The sequence below is a fragment of the Drosophila yakuba genome, chromosome 3R (assembly GCF_016746365.2).
Source record: "Drosophila yakuba strain Tai18E2 chromosome 3R, Prin_Dyak_Tai18E2_2.1, whole genome shotgun sequence".
In the NCBI taxonomy this organism is placed as follows: Eukaryota; Metazoa; Arthropoda; class Insecta; order Diptera; family Drosophilidae; genus Drosophila; species Drosophila yakuba.
Genome location: NC_052530.2, coordinates 27,624,714 through 27,642,691, shown reverse-complemented (window position 1 = coordinate 27,642,691; position 17,978 = coordinate 27,624,714). Strand labels below are relative to the sequence as shown.

Here is a 17,978-nt window from a genome sequence, read left to right as displayed (position 1 = left end):
CACTTTTTTATTTTTAAAAATATTAAAACCTCTAATATAAAAATAAGTTATTACAGCCTGAATATCAGTTTAAAATAACCGCCAATTATAAATTCCCTAGGACAACATTGGCTCGCCTAACAAGAGAGCAGTTGGCAACGCGGTACTAGTATCTCCCGGCAGAATATCGTGTGGTCATACTATTCCCTTTTAAACAGATACGTTTATTTGGCGATTTGTAAGTTTAAACATTAAGTTTTTGCTTCAAAATAAGCTTATTAATTATTAAAATTTAACTATTTATAAGCCAATTGAAAAAATAATTCCAATTAGTTGTAAACACCAAAAATAACAGGCGGCAACAGGTGGTTCGGTCCCCAGAGGAATACACGTGCTCAAAACGTGCGGGTTTTATTTACCTTAATTGACTTCAATTGACCCTTAATAAGTGAAGATGATTCGAAAGGTGCCGCTGATTGTGATCCTGGGCTCCACGGGCACCGGGAAAACGAAACTGTCTTTGCAACTGGCCGAACGCTTCGGAGGAGAGATAATCAGCGCTGATTCCATGCAGGTGTACACCCACCTGGACATCGCCACCGCCAAGGCAACCAAGGAGGAGCAGTCCCGTGCGCGTCATCATCTTCTGGACGTGGCCACGCCTGCGGAACCCTTCACAGTCACTCACTTTCGCAACGCGGCACTGCCCATTGTGGAGCGCCTGCTCGCCAAGGAAACTCCTTCGATTATTGTGGGCGGCACCAATTACTACATAGAATCCCTGCTTTGGGATGTTCTGGTGGACTCGGATGTCAAGCCGGACGAATGCAAACCTCCGGGGGCGCATCTCAAGGAAGCTGAACTGAATGCATTGTCCACGCTCGAGCTGCATCATCACCTTGCCAAGATCGACGCAGGAAGCGCCAATCGTATTCACCCCAACAACCGGCGCAAGATCATCCGGGCCATCGAAGTGTATCAGAGCACCGGGCAGACTTTGACCCAGGTGCTGGCGGAACAGCGAGCACAGCCGGGAGGGAATCGCCTGGGTGGACCCCTTCGCTATCCACACATCGTCCTCCTGTGGTTGCGTTGCCAGCAGGAGGTTCTTAATGACCGCTTGGACTCCCGTGTAGATGGCATGCTGGCCCAAGGATTGCTCCGTGAGCTACGACAGTTTCACAATGCCCACCATGCTACCACTGTACAAGCCTATACGTCTGGAGTTCTGCAGACCATTGGCTACAAGGAGTTTATTCCCTATCTGCTCAAGTACGACCAGCAACAGGACGACAAAATAGAGGAGTACCTCAAAAACCATAGCTACAAGCTGCCAAGCCGGGATGAGCTGAAAGATGTGGGTCTGCCAGATGGCTTGGAACTCCTGCGCAGTTGCTGCGAAGAACTCAAGTTGGTAACTCGGCGGTACTCAAAGAAGCAGCTGAAGTGGATCAACAATCGGTTCCTGGCCAGCAAGGATCGCCAGGTGCCGGATCTCTACGAGCTGGACACCAGTGATGTGGCAGCTTGGCCGGAAGCAGTGTATAAGCGGGCAGAGACCATCATTGAAAGCTATCGAAATGAGGAGACTTGCGAGATACAGCCAATGGCCAAGCGGCAGCATCCTGGAGCAGATTTGGATGAGGAGACCAGCCATTTTTGCCAAATATGCGAACGGCATTTCATTGGGGAGTACCAGTGGGGACTGCATCTAAAGTCCAACAAACACAAGCGAAGAAAGGAAGGACAGCGCAAGCGGCAAAGGGATGAGGAAACAATGCTTTCAACGGATCTATCAAAGAAGCAAAAGGCGGAGAAAGATGAGACCGAGGAGGCAGAGACTCAGCCGCCACCCAGCCGAGTCAATGATACTGATAAGGCAATGTAACACCAGACAGGGCTTGGCAATAAACAAACCTACGTAAATTTGAGCCATTTGTTGTTGTTTTGAATCTCAGCCCCAGCGATCTGCTGCTGATGCAAGCGGATTGAGGAGTATCTGATAACCCTACACCTCGCTAATGGGGACCACAGACCGCAGGGGAGGTCGTTGCCTAGCCAGAAAAGCGAAAACGCGTAAACATGTTTGTGCACCGAACAACCAGCCTCCACAATCGCAAGCGCCCACTGACTGTTCTCGTCTTTCATTTGCATTTCAGTTACCAAGCGGTTCAGACGCAATCAGCATAGAAACCAGACATCAACCATGAGCTCCAGCAAGATTGGTGAGTCTGACAGGATACTTTCCTGTTGGTTTATCTAAAATTGCCATATCTTCCCCAGCTCTACTCAGTGTGTCGGACAAGACGGGCCTGCTCGACTTGGGCAAGAGTCTGGTGGCACTGGGCTTCGACTTGGTTGCCAGTGGAGGCACTGCCACCAGCTTGCGTGGCGCTGGGCTGAAGGTGAAGGATGTATCTGAGATTACGGGAGCCCCGGAGATGCTCGGTGGACGTGTGAAGACGCTGCACCCGGCTGTGCATGCTGGAATCCTTTCACGCACCACCGACTCTGATCTGGCTGACATGCGCAAGCAGGGCTTCGATCTCATCCAGCTGGTGGTCTGCAATCTCTACCCCTTCGCCAGCACCGTAGCTAAGCCCGATGTTACGCTGGCCGATGCTGTGGAGAACATCGATATTGGAGGCGTTACACTGCTCCGGGCGGCTGCTAAGAATCACCAGCGAGTCACAGTTGTCTGCGAAGCAGTCGATTATGACCGGGTCCTGGCGGAGTTGAAGGCTTCGGGGAATACCACCGTGGAGACGCGACAGGCTCTGGCCCTCAAGGCATTCACCCACACCGCCACCTACGACGATGCCATCTCGGACTACTTTAGGAAACAGTATGGATCTGGTGTCTCTCAGTTACCGCTGCGCTACGGCATGAATCCGCACCAGAAGCCGGCGCAGCTCTACACACAGCTGGCAAAGCTGCCACTGACGGTTCTTAATGCCTCACCGGGATTCATCAACCTGTGCGACGCCCTCAACGGCTGGCAGTTGGTTAGGGAACTGAAGAAGGCCTTGCAGCTGCCGGCGGCCACCAGCTTTAAGCACGTATCGCCTGCGGGCGCGGCTGTTGGAGTGCCTCTCAATCCGGCACAGGCCAAGCTCTGCATGGTGGATGATCTGTACGAGCAGTTGACACCTTTGGCTACGGCCTATGCTCGTGCCCGTGGAGCCGACCGCATGAGCTCCTTCGGCGACTTTGTGGCCCTATCTGATGTGTGCGATGTAGTGACAGCTAGGATAATCTCGCGCGAGGTGTCCGATGGTATTATTGCCGCGGGCTATGAGCCCGAAGCTCTGGAGATCCTCAAGAAAAAGAAGAATGGTGGCTACTGTATTCTGCAGGTAAGATTGATGCTTTAATGCATTCTTTTACTATCTTAGTAAATTAAAATTATTAAACTTTTAGATGGACCCCAACTACGAACCCTCTGCGGTGGAGCGCAAGACTATTTTTGGCCTGACCCTGGAGCAGAAACGCAACGATGCCGTCATCGACGCCTCGCTCTTCTCCAACGTGGTGAGCAAGCGTGGTCCTCTGCCCGAGACCGCTGTGCGGGATCTGATCGTCGCCACCATTGCCTTGAAGTACACTCAGAGCAACTCGGTGTGCTATGCCCGTGATGGCCAGGTTGTGGGCATTGGTGCCGGTCAGCAGTCGAGGATTCACTGCACCCGCTTGGCGGGCGAGAAGGCTGACAACTGGTGGCTGCGTCAGCATCCCAGTGTGGCCGGCATGAAGTTCAAGGCTGGTGTAAAGCGGGCGGAGATCTCGAATGCAATCGACAATTACGTGAACGGAACTGTGGGCAAGGACATGCCTCTGTCGCAGTTCGAGGGAATGTAAGTAGAAGAAATATTGTATCACATATTGGTATTCCCTAAACCTACTCTATTCATATAGGTTCGATAAGGCTCCCGCTCAGCTGACCAGCGAGCAGAAAGTGGAGTGGTTGAAGCAGCTGACTGGTGTGGCCCTGGGATCCGATGCCTTCTTCCCCTTCCGTGATAATATCGATCGCGCTAGCTTGGTGAGTTACTTAACAACTAGCATTTTGGAGTTTTCTTATATTTAAATATTGCTGCAACATTTTTTCAGAGCGGCGTCTCCTACATCGCCAGCCCCGCAGGATCCACCAATGATGCTGGTGTCATTGCCGCCTGCGATGAGCACGGCATCATCATTGCCCACACCAATCTGCGATTGTTCCACCATTAAGTTCAACACACTCTCGAGTGTACAATGATTCCCGCAAAGTTCAACTTTTAATCTAAATTTCTCAAGTCGAATACATACGAGAATCGAGATATATTCTCGATTCAGTTAATATTCTCTCAATCGATTTCATTTTCGTTTTAAACTGAAATCTAAAGCCTGCGTATAAAGACATTTTAAAACAGGAAGCAATAATACATATCTGCACTTATTGTAGTCGTATACGAAATATTTTTGATAATATTGTTAGCATTTTAAGGATTTTTATAGATGTACCAAACCCCGTTAATCAAACCCCTTAATCAAACTGCCTTATGACCATTCCAAGCTCAATAAAACCACTTGCGTTTAGTTAGTTAAACGAACACTGCCTCGACTAAACACTATTTATTTCAAGAATTAGTTTCTACGGAATGTACAGTTCGGTAGCCAATGCCATCTAAACTCCAGATCCTGGCCAGCTCCAAGTCACGGTATCCGCCTAACGGCTACGCTTCCTTCGACAGGCGCCGCGACAATTGCACAAAAAGACGATGAAGGTGACAAAGAAGACCAGCCCCGAGCCCAGGACCAGAGCCACCGAGGTGGTCTGGTCATAGGTGGCCGTGGGATCCAGCACGTGCTGCTGGGGCAGCAGCTCGAAGTCGACTAGCACTTGGGTGCCGTTGGGCGGCGGGCAGGGCTGCTGCACAATAATCTCCTGGTGCTGCACCTGAAATAAAGCAATTATATTAGTTAGGTAATATTTGTCATGACCATGAGATCTCTGGTAGGGATTATCAAGCACACCCACCTGCTTATTGCGGCACAACTGCAGTCCTGCGGAGTTGGATAACGTCTCGGCACTGTACTCATCCTGCACCAGGACGGGCAGCAGCCAACGTTCTGGCGACACGAACTGCAACCAGGACCAGAACTTGGCCAGGTTCTGGGGATGCACCAGATAGCCGCCCACTGCAGCCACTGCCAGGCTGATGAGCCCGTTGACAATGCTCGCCGAGACCTTGCAGGGCAGCAGGTGGGCACAGAACAGTGCCAGTGTCTGGATGAGCGTCAAGTAGAGCAGCATGTAGCCTGTGAATCAATGGGAGTATGAAACGGGATTATGGGGAGGTGGTGGTGTCCAAGATAGCTTACCCATATACAGGTATATGCCCGTATCGCTGCTGTTGGAGTAGGTGTAAAGGCCCGCCATGCTGTGGGCCGGAAGCAGGTAGGCCAGCCAGATGCAGAGGCTGGGAAACAGGCCCAGGAGACTCTGCAAGAGGAACAGAGATCCTTTAGAGGATCCTCTAAAGAGTATGATATCTAAACACGTTGTACCTGCACAATGATATATAGACTGCGCGTGTAGAGGCCCAGGCGAATGTCTCGCTCCGCATGCCGGCGATCCTCCTGCGTGTCCCTGATGGTGAGCATGACCAGTGGCCAGTAGACTAGCACCATGACGCAATGATGGTAGCCCAAGCGATCGTGGTAGCTCAGCTGTGGATCGGAGGCGGGCACATCCCAGAAGATGCAGCCAATGCACAGGGACAGGACGGCGGCGGCAATCAGCTTGCTGATCCAGGTGAGCAGTGATCCCGGCTGCTTGTAGCCGGCAAATCTCTTGATCAGGGCGCTGATCTGGCCAAAGAAGCCGGCCTTCATGGTGAAGTTGGGCAGCGAGGCGGGCGGCGCGGCTAATGGTGGCTCCGAGTTAATCTGATCCCAGGCGTTGGCCAGGGATTCAATGCGGGCCGACGACTCCAGCATGGCGGCCGCCGAAAGGTCATCCAGGGTGACCAAATCCACTAGAGAAAAACAATTGATTACCCATTCAAGCTGCACTCAATCACCAATTACTTACAGTAATAGTCCGCTGGATTCTTGAAAGGCGGACACGGATAGCCCAGCTCACCCATGTGTCGTGGCAAATCCGCTCGACTGCCGGAAAAGACGGTTCTGCCGCCGGAGAGCAGCAGCACGCCGGAGCACATGGACAGGATCTCGAAGGTGGGCGGCTGGAGCGTCATTATCACAATGCGACCACCGCTGCACCACTGGCGCAGGTACTCCACCAGGAAGAAGGTGTCGAAGATGTCCATATTGCTGGTCACCTGATCCAGGATCAGCAGCGAGGATTGCGCCAGCAGCTGGCAGGCCACGCTCAAGCGCTGCTTCTCCGAGTGGGTCAGTGTGGACACATTGGAGGCACGCACCGTATTCAGCCCCAAATCCTCGATAAGCACATCCATGCGTTCCTCCAGATCGCTGCGATCGATGGGACCTCTCAGCGCGGCGTGAAAGTTCAGGGTGCACTGGACACTCATGCGCGGATCCAGGGAGGAGACTTCGAGGGCCGGAACATAGCTGCAGAGTTCCCGCAGTCCACGGCGACTCACCTGCTGTCCGTTGATGAGGATCTCCCCGCCCAGACGTTCACTCAATCCCGCCAAGCACTCGGCCAGGGCACTTCCCTCCCGCTGCGAGGTGGCCATGATGGCGAACAGATCGCCCGCCTTGGCCTGCATCGACACACCGCGCAGGCAGGGATTCACATCGAGGCAGTGCACCTGGATGTTCGGGTAGATCAGGCCCATGCCCGACTGCTTCCTGCTGCCCGGATTGTGACCATTACCATTGCCGTACTGCCTGGAGCTGCCGTACAGCCGGGCCTCGTTGTAGTCGTAGCCCATCCCACCACCACCGCCATCCACCTGGCTCAATCCCGCTCCCAGGAGATCCGCCTCGCTGTGCGATCTGTGACCGTAGTGCTTTCCATACTGCTGCTGATGCTGCTGCATCTGATGGTGGTGCTGGCCCACCGCAATGCTGGCCCGGCTATTGGCCTGCCGCAGTGCAGCCACCGGGACACCGCCTCCTCCGATCTGAGCACGCGACTCCGGACGCGAGTGCGGCATGCCGCCGATGGCACGGAAGTCGGACTCGCTGCGATACTTCCGAAGATTGGGCGGCACCCGGCTGCGGGTCGTCTCATTGTCGCTGCTGTCGTAGCCACTGCTCCCGGCTCCAGCCGGTGCTCCCGAGCTGTCCCGGAAGGCGCGATTCACTCGACCACGCACTCCGCCCAGCGCACTGGAGCCACCATGACCATGACCCGGTCCCGAGCCCGGACCCGGACCAGGTCGATGCGAGCGCTGTGATCCAGCATTCGGCGGAAAAACGCGCGGCAGTCCGAACTTCAAGTAGGTGTACATATTGGAGCCCAAGGGAGATCTGCAAGGATTAGGTATAATCGGATTTATAGTAAAGTATATATACTAGGTTTAGCTAATTCTATTAACGAGTTTTGTGCTGAGATCACCGTCTTATTAACGCCTGATTATGCTTGATAGTTGTTGATTTAAATAATGTATGGGATTACTCACTTGGGTCCGTAGCGCGGATGGTTTAAGATTGATTGAACTGTGGTATCGCGTAGCTGGAAGTTTCCATATGGCAGCGGTGATTTGTCCGACGAGCCCAGAGCCGAATCGGTGAAGTCAGAGTTCAGGTTTTGCCTACGGATGGGATGGGATGGGGGTATTTATCGAGTATATCGAGTTGTGGAGGTTGGATGGATAGCGTCATAGAGTGCTGCACTGGGCGGCTGCAGTTGCGGTCAGCTGGACATGATTGGGCATGAGGGCTTGGCCGTGGGGCTCTTGGCTCTTCAATTAGCCATTTATGGCATTTGAACTTCCGTTCAACTGCGGTTAAATCAAGCGTCAAAACTTCGATGGGCAGGTGCGGCTGCAGCCAGTGGTTACCCCAGCTACTGCCCAGTACTTCCTCCAGTGGCCACACCCATGTGTCTCCATGGCTGACCCCATGGTCAACGACCAAACCACTCACCTGTAGATGGACCAGGCGTGCAGATCCTCGGATGCCGCCGGTGGCAGTGGGGTATTGGGTCCGTGGGGCACCGAATAGCGTCGCTCCTCGCGTGACATCTTCTTGCCGCTCGAAAAGTTGCTCAGCTCCATGATCTGGCGGAAAAGCACACGGATCGGGTTAGTTGGTTTGGGCCAAAATATTAAGCTAATTCCAACGTAAAGTGGGTCAAGAATGACGCGAGAATGGCTGCGCTATTATTACTCATAATTGGCGGGAATTAGCCTAATGACAATGCCCACATATATCCACACGCAGCGTGAAGTTGGATTCGGATTTGGAATCGGAGTCGCAGTGGCATATTCACAACCATTGTCATGACAAAAGCGGAAATGGTGTCGTATACGCTGCGAGGTGAGGCGAACTCAAGACACCCTAACGAACTTATTTCTTGGCTACTTTATCTACTGTTTATAATAAATAAATAAATGAAAATAAATAATGATTGTGTGCTATTTATTATCTTTTGTAATTGTGCAATGCCATATATATAATTTTTGGAAGTTCTAATCCGAGCAGGTGCTCGCCAAGACAATGCTAGCTAATCGGATTTCTTTTGGATCTTTCGGATTTCCAGCTCCGTATCTTGAGGAGATCCAAAACGCCGGGCGGGAGAACAAAGCGCAGCCCATTTGGACACGGCCTCTGGGTTTTTAATTGCCAATGCAAGCCGAAAAAAAAAGGTAGCAAAAATCCATGCAAATGAACCAATGTTTGCACTGCAGCATTATGCAACATTAGGCGAACGAAAGGCAAACAAACTAAGGCAACTGCTGTCGCCGCTGATTGTGTGGACGCCAAATGGATGCAGTGGATGCAGTGCAGCGAGCCGTGCGGATTTCCGTTTTGCCAGCCGCAGAAATTACGTATGCTAGGTACTCAAGTGTTCTACGAGTGCGGCGAAAGTGAGTGGCAAGATACTCCACACTCCACACTCACATCCACATCTAACTTCAACTCCAAGCTCCAAGCTGCTAACCATATTCGTAATTGCAAGCTCCACTAGACAGTCGCCGAAAGTGAAGCTGGGATTTGGGATTTGGGTTTGGGGTTTTGGGATTGGAATTGGAATTGGGGGGCGGTGGCCAGAAGAAGAAAGCTTGGCGTTGGGATTACGGCATTCCATGCCGCAAATGCTTTCGCCCATCTACTTATAGATAACTATAAGAGTTAGTTATAGTTTGCCGCGGAACTTGCCTGCTGTATTAACACTTTTAATTGCGTGTTAAATTCGCTTTAATTAAAATCACCACTTGTGGCATAATCGCATAAACGGATTTTCCTCGCCGTTCAACGCATTTTACTCGATTTTGTTTGTCTGCCAGCGTTTGTTTTTTTTTTTTTTGTTTGTTTATTATTATCATTTCTTTCCCTCATACAATTATTTGCCTTCGTTTTTTCCGTGGCTGTAAGCGTTTTTTGCCTGCCTTCAGCTTTTGGCCAGCACTTGGCTTGCACCGAGTGAAAGTGGAAGTCAGCCAAGGGGGTTTCAAGACCTGATACAGTTCAGGCTTCCCATCACCCATGGCAAGATGCCTACACAGATATGCCAATGGTACTTACCATATGCACTAAAAACTGCACTATCTACCAAAGAAAACGATAGCCACACTTTCAGCTTTCTGTGGTGTATATCTACTATATACCTTTCAGGTATGATCTCCTCTAAATAGAATCTATAGTCTGCTATTAGTGTAACCCCATCGTTTAGCAGCAAACTGCTATATTTGTAATTTCTCTCAGTGTACCCGCACTGCAAACTGGGCAATCTCTATATGGGCCGCAAAGAAAGAGAGATGTTCGGCATCTAAAAGCGTCGCTTTGTTGTGCGGCCCGTAATGAATGAATGGTATTGGGGGCAATGATACGGCTGCCACCAAGACGGCGGCATTGATTTATGCGATCACGATGCTCCGGTGACGCGGCAGCCGATATCTAAGTATCTCGCAGTACGCGTATCTATATCTATGTATATCCATTGTTCGCACAAGTGCGTGAAGCAAAAACATTGCGAGTGGCGACTAAAAACACCGACAGCTGACAGCGAAGGAAAGTGAAGAAATGATTAAGGTGACTTTTAGTTTTTAGCTAAAGTCTCGCACTTGCATTATAAACTATCAAAAACGAGCTCATTATGTTGTACATATATACTTGGAATTGAGTGGGTAAAAAATGACCACTGATTGAATCAATTGTTTGCTTTAATGGAACAACACTTTTCAAAAGCTGAGGTACATCAATGGGCATTTTTCTTATTATTTTTTTTTTTTGAGATATACGGTTTGTAACTCCAGTTTGCTTACTTAGCTGTTAAGCACTTTATTATCATAAACAATGCTGAAAACTTATGCTTCAGCACGTTCTGGAATTTATTAAAATGCAATGTTGACATGGCCAAAAATTTGTTGTTCTTTTTTTCGATAGCTATAATCTTAATGGAAATAAGTAGAGCACTTAAAAAATATGAAATGAAGTAGAGCACAACTTGTTAGATACGATTAATTTAGTTCCCATGACTTTTAAGTATTAGTCGGTTATTGTTTTTCCCAGCTTTTGGGTGGCATTCCGCACCTATTTGTCTATTGGCCAAGCCTAAAGCGACTTTATCAGATTGCCGTTCTCGAATGTTGGCAAAAAACTGGACGCAGCTGTGGCCAAAAAATCCAGGCTAGTTCCGCTGCAGTTGCAACTGCAGTGTGGCCGGAATTATATCACCGTCTTGATTAGCTTATGGCTTATGGCTTATGGCCAATTGGGTCGCTCGATCGGTTGCATGATCGGTCAGATCGGACAGAAACTAAAGCCGCAGCTAGCGGATATTTGCCTGTCAACGAGGCCGCTGGCTGGTGTGAATAAATCACAATGCGCTAAGTAATGGGCCAACGGTTATTGGCAATAGCTTAGCACTCTATTGGCCGATTAGGCCAATTGCCAGCCGGCTGTCGACTCTCAGTTGGTTGTTGGTTGTCGCATGACTTGGCCAAGTTGTTGCATATGCACACGGCGGAGTCCCGTTGCTGTCAGTCTGCATTCCCGTTGGCCACGATGTGGAGAAGCTAGCGATACATGCGTCAGTTGACAAGTCGAGAACCGTTCGCCGTTCGCCGTTCGCTGTTGCAGTTGTTGCAGTTGGACTCACATGACCATTGATGCAAAACTGCAGTTAGACACGAGCTGCGACGACCACGACAAGTTGGGTTCCTCCTCCGGCGTTCGGCTTTTCGGTCACTGATCGCCGGCTTGTGCGCACATTTTATGATTTAATGGAGCGCACCCAAGTGGCTTTCAAGAGTGGTCCCGGCCATAACAATTTGCTGCTCTCTCTCTTTTCGCTGGCTTTTTGCTGGCACTTGCAAAGATTGCAAGATGTGCGAGTGATTGAGCTGCAAACGATACCTGACCTGCGGTTCAGCCAGCTCCAACTGCGTCCATTTTCATTTCCATTCCCACGCAAAAGCCAATTAAATTGGGTTGCTGGGCTCTTCATTTCACTGGCCCAAAACTGGTTCCCTGGAAACGTAGCCAACAGGTGGGTCAGCCTCCCTCCCATATCAAAAGCGGTCACCTGATTGCCGCTGACACAGACTGACGTACTGACGAACTGACGAACTGACGTACTGACGAACTGACTAAGTGACCAAGTGACTAACTGAGGGAGTGGGAAAACCACTGCCCAACAAAAGATCTCGCTGTGAAAGTGAAACTCTTGTGGCATAATTTGTAGCTGCTGCTGTGGCACACGGGGCGTATGATAAATGCCTACAAAATATTTTGCGACTGCCTCAAAGTGGGTCACAGTTGCAGTTTTGTAATTTGCGATTATTAAAAGAGGGAAAACTGCCTACACCACGAAGCATGATGCACTTAAGGCCTTAAAGTTTTTATTTAACTGGGAAAAAGTCACTTTAATATGGAAAGACAAAAGCTTAAATTAGTAGAGCTTGGGGTTAAATTAAAGAAATCATTTTCAATTCTGAAATTGCTTCGAAAGTTGATGCCTTATTTAATAATTAATTGATTGACCAAATTATAAAAACCATAATTTTAGGTTCAGTTAATAGAGCTTCATGAAATATATATGTATATATAATAAATTGACAAATGCTTCATTCTGAAAACTTGTTTTCAACCGCGATTTTCTTGATAATTTTGGGATTCCTCATTTAAACTTCGTATTGTACGTTCTGCAGATAAAAACAAGCAGAAGTAAAGATGTGAACCGCTGATTATATGGTATGTTTTCCATTAAATAAGTACTTAATGCCCCTGTGAATCATTTAACAACACACAAAACTCTAAAAGAAACCGCAGAATGCAAAATCACAGATGTGTTAAACCCAAAAACCGACAGAATCACGTATGCAGATATATTAAGACACATTCGCAGCACCAAAAAGTTGAGATACTCCACTCAGGACCAGCAGATATATATGCAGTTTGGGGAGGAGGAGGCGTGGTCGGCAAGGAGAGGCGATTTCCAGAGCTGACTAATGCCATAGCCAGATGCAAATTAATAATAAACAAATTAAATGATCGGCAGCCCGTGGCCAACATTCCTCGCTTCATACCGACGACAAAGCGGTTTGTTGAACTTGCTCGTCGTCCGGTTCGAAAAAGATGAAATTTTTTAGTGATTATGCCTTGGGAGGAAAGGCATTCGAGACAAGTTGTTTGCTGCGTGTGTGTGTACTGTGTTTGTGTGTTAATTGAACACTCGGGTTCCACAGATTTTTTGTTGGGGCTTTTTGTTTGATTTTTAGCACGTTTTTCTGTGCCCAATCGTTGTCGCTGCTGGCCGGCAAAAGCCAGTATGCAAATTGCTGGCCACGTTGTGCGATAGATGCCCATGTTATTCCACTGCTCTCCACTGGCCACCATGGCGTATGAGCGACACAGCCACAGACAGTCAGTCAGTCAAAGAGCAGACGAGCACGCAGCGAGGAAATCTTCGAGCTGCCACAGCTCGGCGACTTGTGAAAGTTTCGGCTGCGTAAATTGATTATGAGTGGGTAAACGTCGACGAAACTCGGGCAGAGATGGGTCCAGGCCCAGCAGGTGAGTGGGTGCACAGCGAGAAAAAATGCTAACCAAATGGTCGCTCTAGTCACAACTTTTGAGGCGTCAGTTTCAGGTTACTAACATTTTTCCAAGCCGCTGAGCAATTGATTGATTTAATACAGCTCACAAGTCTGTCAACAAAAGCTTCGAGAACTAGAAGGAAAAATGATTAATTAAACACTGGTTAATGGCAATCGAAAGCCGCTGGAGCTGACCCGATTTGTAGGCAAACTAATGAATCTGGCCCACAAATCGCTATCGAATTGGGCAATATCCGCAGGGGCAGGGGCATAACCAGAAATGAGTTAACCGACGAGCTGGCAGAAATGCGAGCACAAGAATTCCGCTGACTGTGACCCCAAAAAGTCGAGCTAATGTCATGCCGTCAACGAATATTCGTCATGGCTGCATAGCCCCCACCACCGCAACCACCGAAACCACCGAAACCATCGCAACCACCGGCAAAACCATTGGCATCGTGGTGGTCTCAATTCAGCGTATTTAAGCGCTGCGGATCGGCTTTCAGTTTCCAGCGCTTCAGTGTACAGCGTTCAGTTTTCGCTTTGCGGTTAGAAAACTCAGGCAAGGTCAGTTTTATTAATTGCCCAAACGGAATACGAAACTTTGCCACAGTTTCGGGCATCTTTACAGGCAATTAACGCCGTGCCAAACAACCAAAACAAATCCCCCCACTCGACTCCAAAACCGAGTCGAAACAAAACACTTTCCTGTATTGCGAAAGACTTGTGAAAGTGGCCAACAATTGTGGCTAAAATTTGCATGCCAATGCTGATCCCGCCGCTCCCCATTTGCTCCTCCGCCTCCACAGCAACACGTGTGCCACCAGGCTAATTGACATGAATTCCATGGCAAACCGAACGAAAACAGAAAAATGGCAATTTTTCCCTGCGTTGCCATTGCATGCATTAAAATGCGACAGTCAGGCGTATTTGGCCAAATTCCCGACACACCCAGCGACCCAAAGACACACAGCAACCGGGTCTAATGGGCGCCAACTCCACACTCAACGAAAATGTCTTAGCCTAGTCAAAAAACCAAAAATTGTATGGCCAGAGATTTCCATTTATTACAAACAAACAAATTACACGCATAATCGCGCTTTATTATGTTTGAACTTTTCTCATCTTCATGAAATCAGCTTCAAATTGGCTGAGTTCCATTTAATTTCCAAGTTGGCAAAAAAAAAAGAAAATCTTGGGCACTAACCTTCTTAGCGGAATGAGCAGAGTTATAAGCCAGCTATTTTTCCCAGTGAAAAATGTGGGGGCCAAGTATGTGACATGGTTTTTAAGAGCAATTTATTCGGCTCACGTCCAATCAAATAAGGTCTCATCTACCAGTATTCTGATTCTATGTCAGCGGCATGTCTGAGCCGTGTCTGTGAACTTGGAGTGTAGCAAAATGAAGTGAGGTTTGGAGTTCTCTTTTTACGGCCGTAAAAGTCACGGAGTGTGTGTAGTCTGAAATGTACTTTCTTCGCCTAATTATGCAGCTGTTCTGTTTCTGCTTCTGCGGCTGCTTCTTCGTCTTCGTTTACCTCTTCAGCTATGCTGTGTTAATTTAATTACAATAAAAAGTAAATTAACTCACTGCGGCCCCATAGCGTATCTATCAATGCCTACAATTTTCATGGTCGCAGCTTTTAATGGCCCCGCCAGCTGGAGAGATTGCCTATGCAAGTGGGAAATTTCGAATTTGCATTTCCTGCTCGTTGAGTTTTCACTTTGCCAGCGGCCAAGGGTCTCTCGTCTCATCATCATTCCAATGGCCCGCCGCTGACTTCATCCAGTCGGCCATCATTAAATGCAATGATTCATCCATCCATCGGAATAGCCAGCGACTAAGTTCAATTGAAAACGAGCATACAACCATACACATATGGTGGACTTGGGCCGAGAGAACAAGAACAAGTTTTGGCCAACTGGATGCAGCCACACCTATGGCGAACCAATCTGAAAACCAGCCTAGACCCAAGACAAAGACCAGATCCCATATACCCAATATACAGATACCAACAGCACCCCACTCCGGATCCGAACTCACCACAAAGCCATAACTGACAATCAATTCAACTTAAGCTGCCTCTTTGCCGCGCCTTGGTCTTTTTGTCTAGACTCCGCGTTGCTGTCTTAAGTCTTTTGATTTGTTTTCCTTTTTTTTTTTCTCAGTTTGTGTTCTGTGTTTGTTTTCTTCTGGACTGGAATTGAAATTGTCGAAATTGAATTACGACCGCTCGGAGATCTTGTCACTTCTAAACGCTTTTTTTTCTCTCTGCCCTGAAATGGTTTTGTATCTTTTATTTGGAGGGAGCCCGAACAGCAGCCACAAATCATGGAGCCCCGTTAGCGGCCATAATAATACTGTTAACTAATTTGCGCCACAAATAAAAAAAACGACGACAATGGGAAAATGAAGAAAAACAATCCAGCAAGTCAGCTCGAAGAAGCAGAAATCATTTTGGAACTTTTTCAATGAGCTTGGCCATGGCTTTAACAGCATTCTAACGGACCGGCCATCATGACATGGCTAATTAGGTGCGAGAATCAGTGAAATGGACCCCGCCGCAAAGGAGGGCGGGAATTTGCATTGCGAAGGGCCAAAGGCATTAGCTTGACAATGATCTGCAGTCGGGGGGCCCTGAGAATGGTGCTAAAGGCCCAAATTATCCCAAATGGCCAAAAGCCAAAATCTCCATTAGCTTGCGGCTCATTTTCGATGAGAAATCAAGTTCCGCGGCACGAAATTTTGAAAGTGATTGTGCGCGCAGATTGGCAGCTGCATCGAAATTGCAAAATGAATGTGAAAGTTGCTTAGCCGCGTGGTTATTCTTTATGAGTCGATATAGGAAGAGTACACTCCGGAATAAAATATTTGTCTCTACTCAGCAAGAAATGTCTTTCAGACCTGTTATGGCTTTCACATCTTGTTCGAAATTAAATTCATCGCTCTTCTGCTCATTGAAATACGTGACAAACTTTATTCGTTTGAATTTAAAGGGATTTAATATTACTATGTTATTTTATACAAATAATTAGAGTAAACTGAATGGTAGATAAAGTTGTAAAATGCAAAAAGAAGTTTGCATTTTTGCACAAAAACCCATAAACCCATGCTAACTATTCTAAGGGCGCATAAAAACACATTTATGTGGCTGAAGTATAAACATAAAAACAAATAATGGCTAAAGAGCTCTATCGTAAGTTTGAGGCTGGTTTTACGAGGAAATGGCCAGAGCAAGACGATGCTGGCATCTGCGGGTAGAGCAAACAAGCAACGATCCCCGGGGAGTTAAGAACCCAGCTCGCGAAGAGGCATTGGCCAAGGCAAAGACAGCCGGCCAAACAAACAAACAAACTGAAACTTGTATCTGTGAGATACACACTGGCACACAGCAAGAAATGCTCTGTGATATGGATAGAAAAGTTGGAAATAAATACAATACAAAATACAAACAATATTTTGAATAATATTTGTTACAGTTGTTAGGTTCAATTTCCCACATAAATACATAGTATTTCACTGTTGGATTTATTTTGGTCTTATCAGCAATTTGAGGAAACAAAACATAAATATTTAAGCTATTACTTTAATATTTGATTTAGTATCTCTTTGTTTTTTCCTGTGCAGCGGAGCAGTGAGCTGCAGAGAAAATAAAAGACAAGACAAGACAAACCGAGCCGAGTTGAGTTGAGCTGAGTTGAGCTGAGCAGCAGGCACTTGGCTGTTTGAGCGACTATGGCTTTGGCTGGCACTTGGGTTCTGGTTTTGGCTTTGGCTTTGGCTTTGGCTTCGAGTTGGACTTCCACTTTGGATCGCTTGGGTTCTGCAGGGCGCTGAGCGCAGGGAGAGCTACCAAGTTGCTACCAAGTGCTGGATGGATGGAGGGAGGAAGGGAGGGAGTGTGGGCTAAGATACATTTGCTAGACAAAACCCGCTCGCGGGATCTTTGACCTGCGATGGTGACGACCGCGCGAGCAGAACAGAAGAACAGCGGAGGGGAGTACAGGAAGCAGGGAAGCAGGGAAGCAGAGAAGAGCAGAAGAACAGAAGAACCAGAAGGTATTAGTATTATAGCCAAAGGAATGGAACGTGGAGTGTGGTGTATACTCGTCGGTTTCATTTGGTTTCATTTGCTTCGAGGTGGCAAGTGCTGCCGTTGGCCTAATACAATTAACAGTAAATACCAGTTGGCCAGTTGGATAGTTGGCCAGTTGGACTCTAATTAGCCGCTCGGCGACACTCATTCATAACTTGGGCAAAACACTTACATTACAATGTCGATCTGCTGGCTACACCGATGTCTGCATACTTTATTTAGACCATATAGACACTGCTCACTCGCACACACATACACACACACACTCGTCACTTGTATTTTTGCCACTTATTTTCCTTTTTTATTTATTTTTTTTTCTTGGTATCTATTGGATATTACGCGAGTCAACAAATAACCACATTTGCATGCACTTCCCGGTGGCCATTAAAATATATATTCGCCTTTGCACAGAGATATGTTATGTGTGCATATATTTGAGCCCGTTAAGCCGTGAATATTTCAATTAGATTTCCAAAAGCGTTTAATGTGTTTGCCTATTTTTGTTATTTTCAGCTGGGAACTGTGTGTGTTGGGGCGCCGCCAGAAAAAAAATCGGATCGACGCGAACCGCGGATCGGTGGTGGCAACTCACTCGGAGCTCGGCTCGCAGCGAACTGATCTGAACTTGGCCTCGGCCGCCATCTTAGCCCGCTTGCTTCGCCTGGAAGCGAGTTGGCTGGAGAGAGCACCTTTCCAGTCGGAGCGGCTTGGAGCGAGAGCG

General features: G+C 48.0%; 3 protein-coding genes across 3 annotated transcripts; 2 read left to right on the top strand and 1 right to left on the bottom strand.

Moving 5' to 3' along the window:
* The first annotated feature begins 115 nt into the window (after positions 1-115).
* On the top strand, positions 116-4,571 carry LOC6538637 (bifunctional purine biosynthesis protein ATIC). The gene is made up of 6 exons (XM_002099121.3): positions 116-217; positions 2,139-2,204; positions 2,263-3,335; positions 3,400-3,833; positions 3,895-4,021; positions 4,090-4,571. The coding sequence occupies exons 2-6, from the start codon at positions 2,186-2,188 to the stop codon at positions 4,207-4,209; spliced, it is 1,773 nt and encodes a 590-aa protein (XP_002099157.1). The 5' UTR covers positions 116-217; positions 2,139-2,185; the 3' UTR covers positions 4,210-4,571.
* LOC6538638 (tRNA dimethylallyltransferase) lies at positions 145-1,910 on the top strand. Its single transcript, XM_002099122.3, has 2 exons — positions 145-217; positions 313-1,910. Exon 2 carries the CDS (start codon positions 434-436, stop codon positions 1,865-1,867), a length of 1,434 nt encoding a protein of 477 aa, XP_002099158.1. The 5' UTR covers positions 145-217; positions 313-433; the 3' UTR covers positions 1,868-1,910.
* Positions 4,554-17,878, bottom strand: LOC6538636 (ATP-binding cassette sub-family G member 8). The gene is made up of 8 exons (XM_002099120.3): positions 17,430-17,878; positions 8,044-8,177; positions 7,578-7,709; positions 6,056-7,425; positions 5,530-5,999; positions 5,344-5,464; positions 5,000-5,280; positions 4,554-4,918 (listed from the first exon to the last, which is right to left on the bottom strand). The coding sequence occupies exons 2-8, from the start codon at positions 8,172-8,174 to the stop codon at positions 4,688-4,690; spliced, it is 2,736 nt and encodes a 911-aa protein (XP_002099156.1). The 5' UTR covers positions 8,175-8,177; positions 17,430-17,878; the 3' UTR covers positions 4,554-4,687.
* Positions 17,879-17,978: the final 100 nt, after the last annotated feature.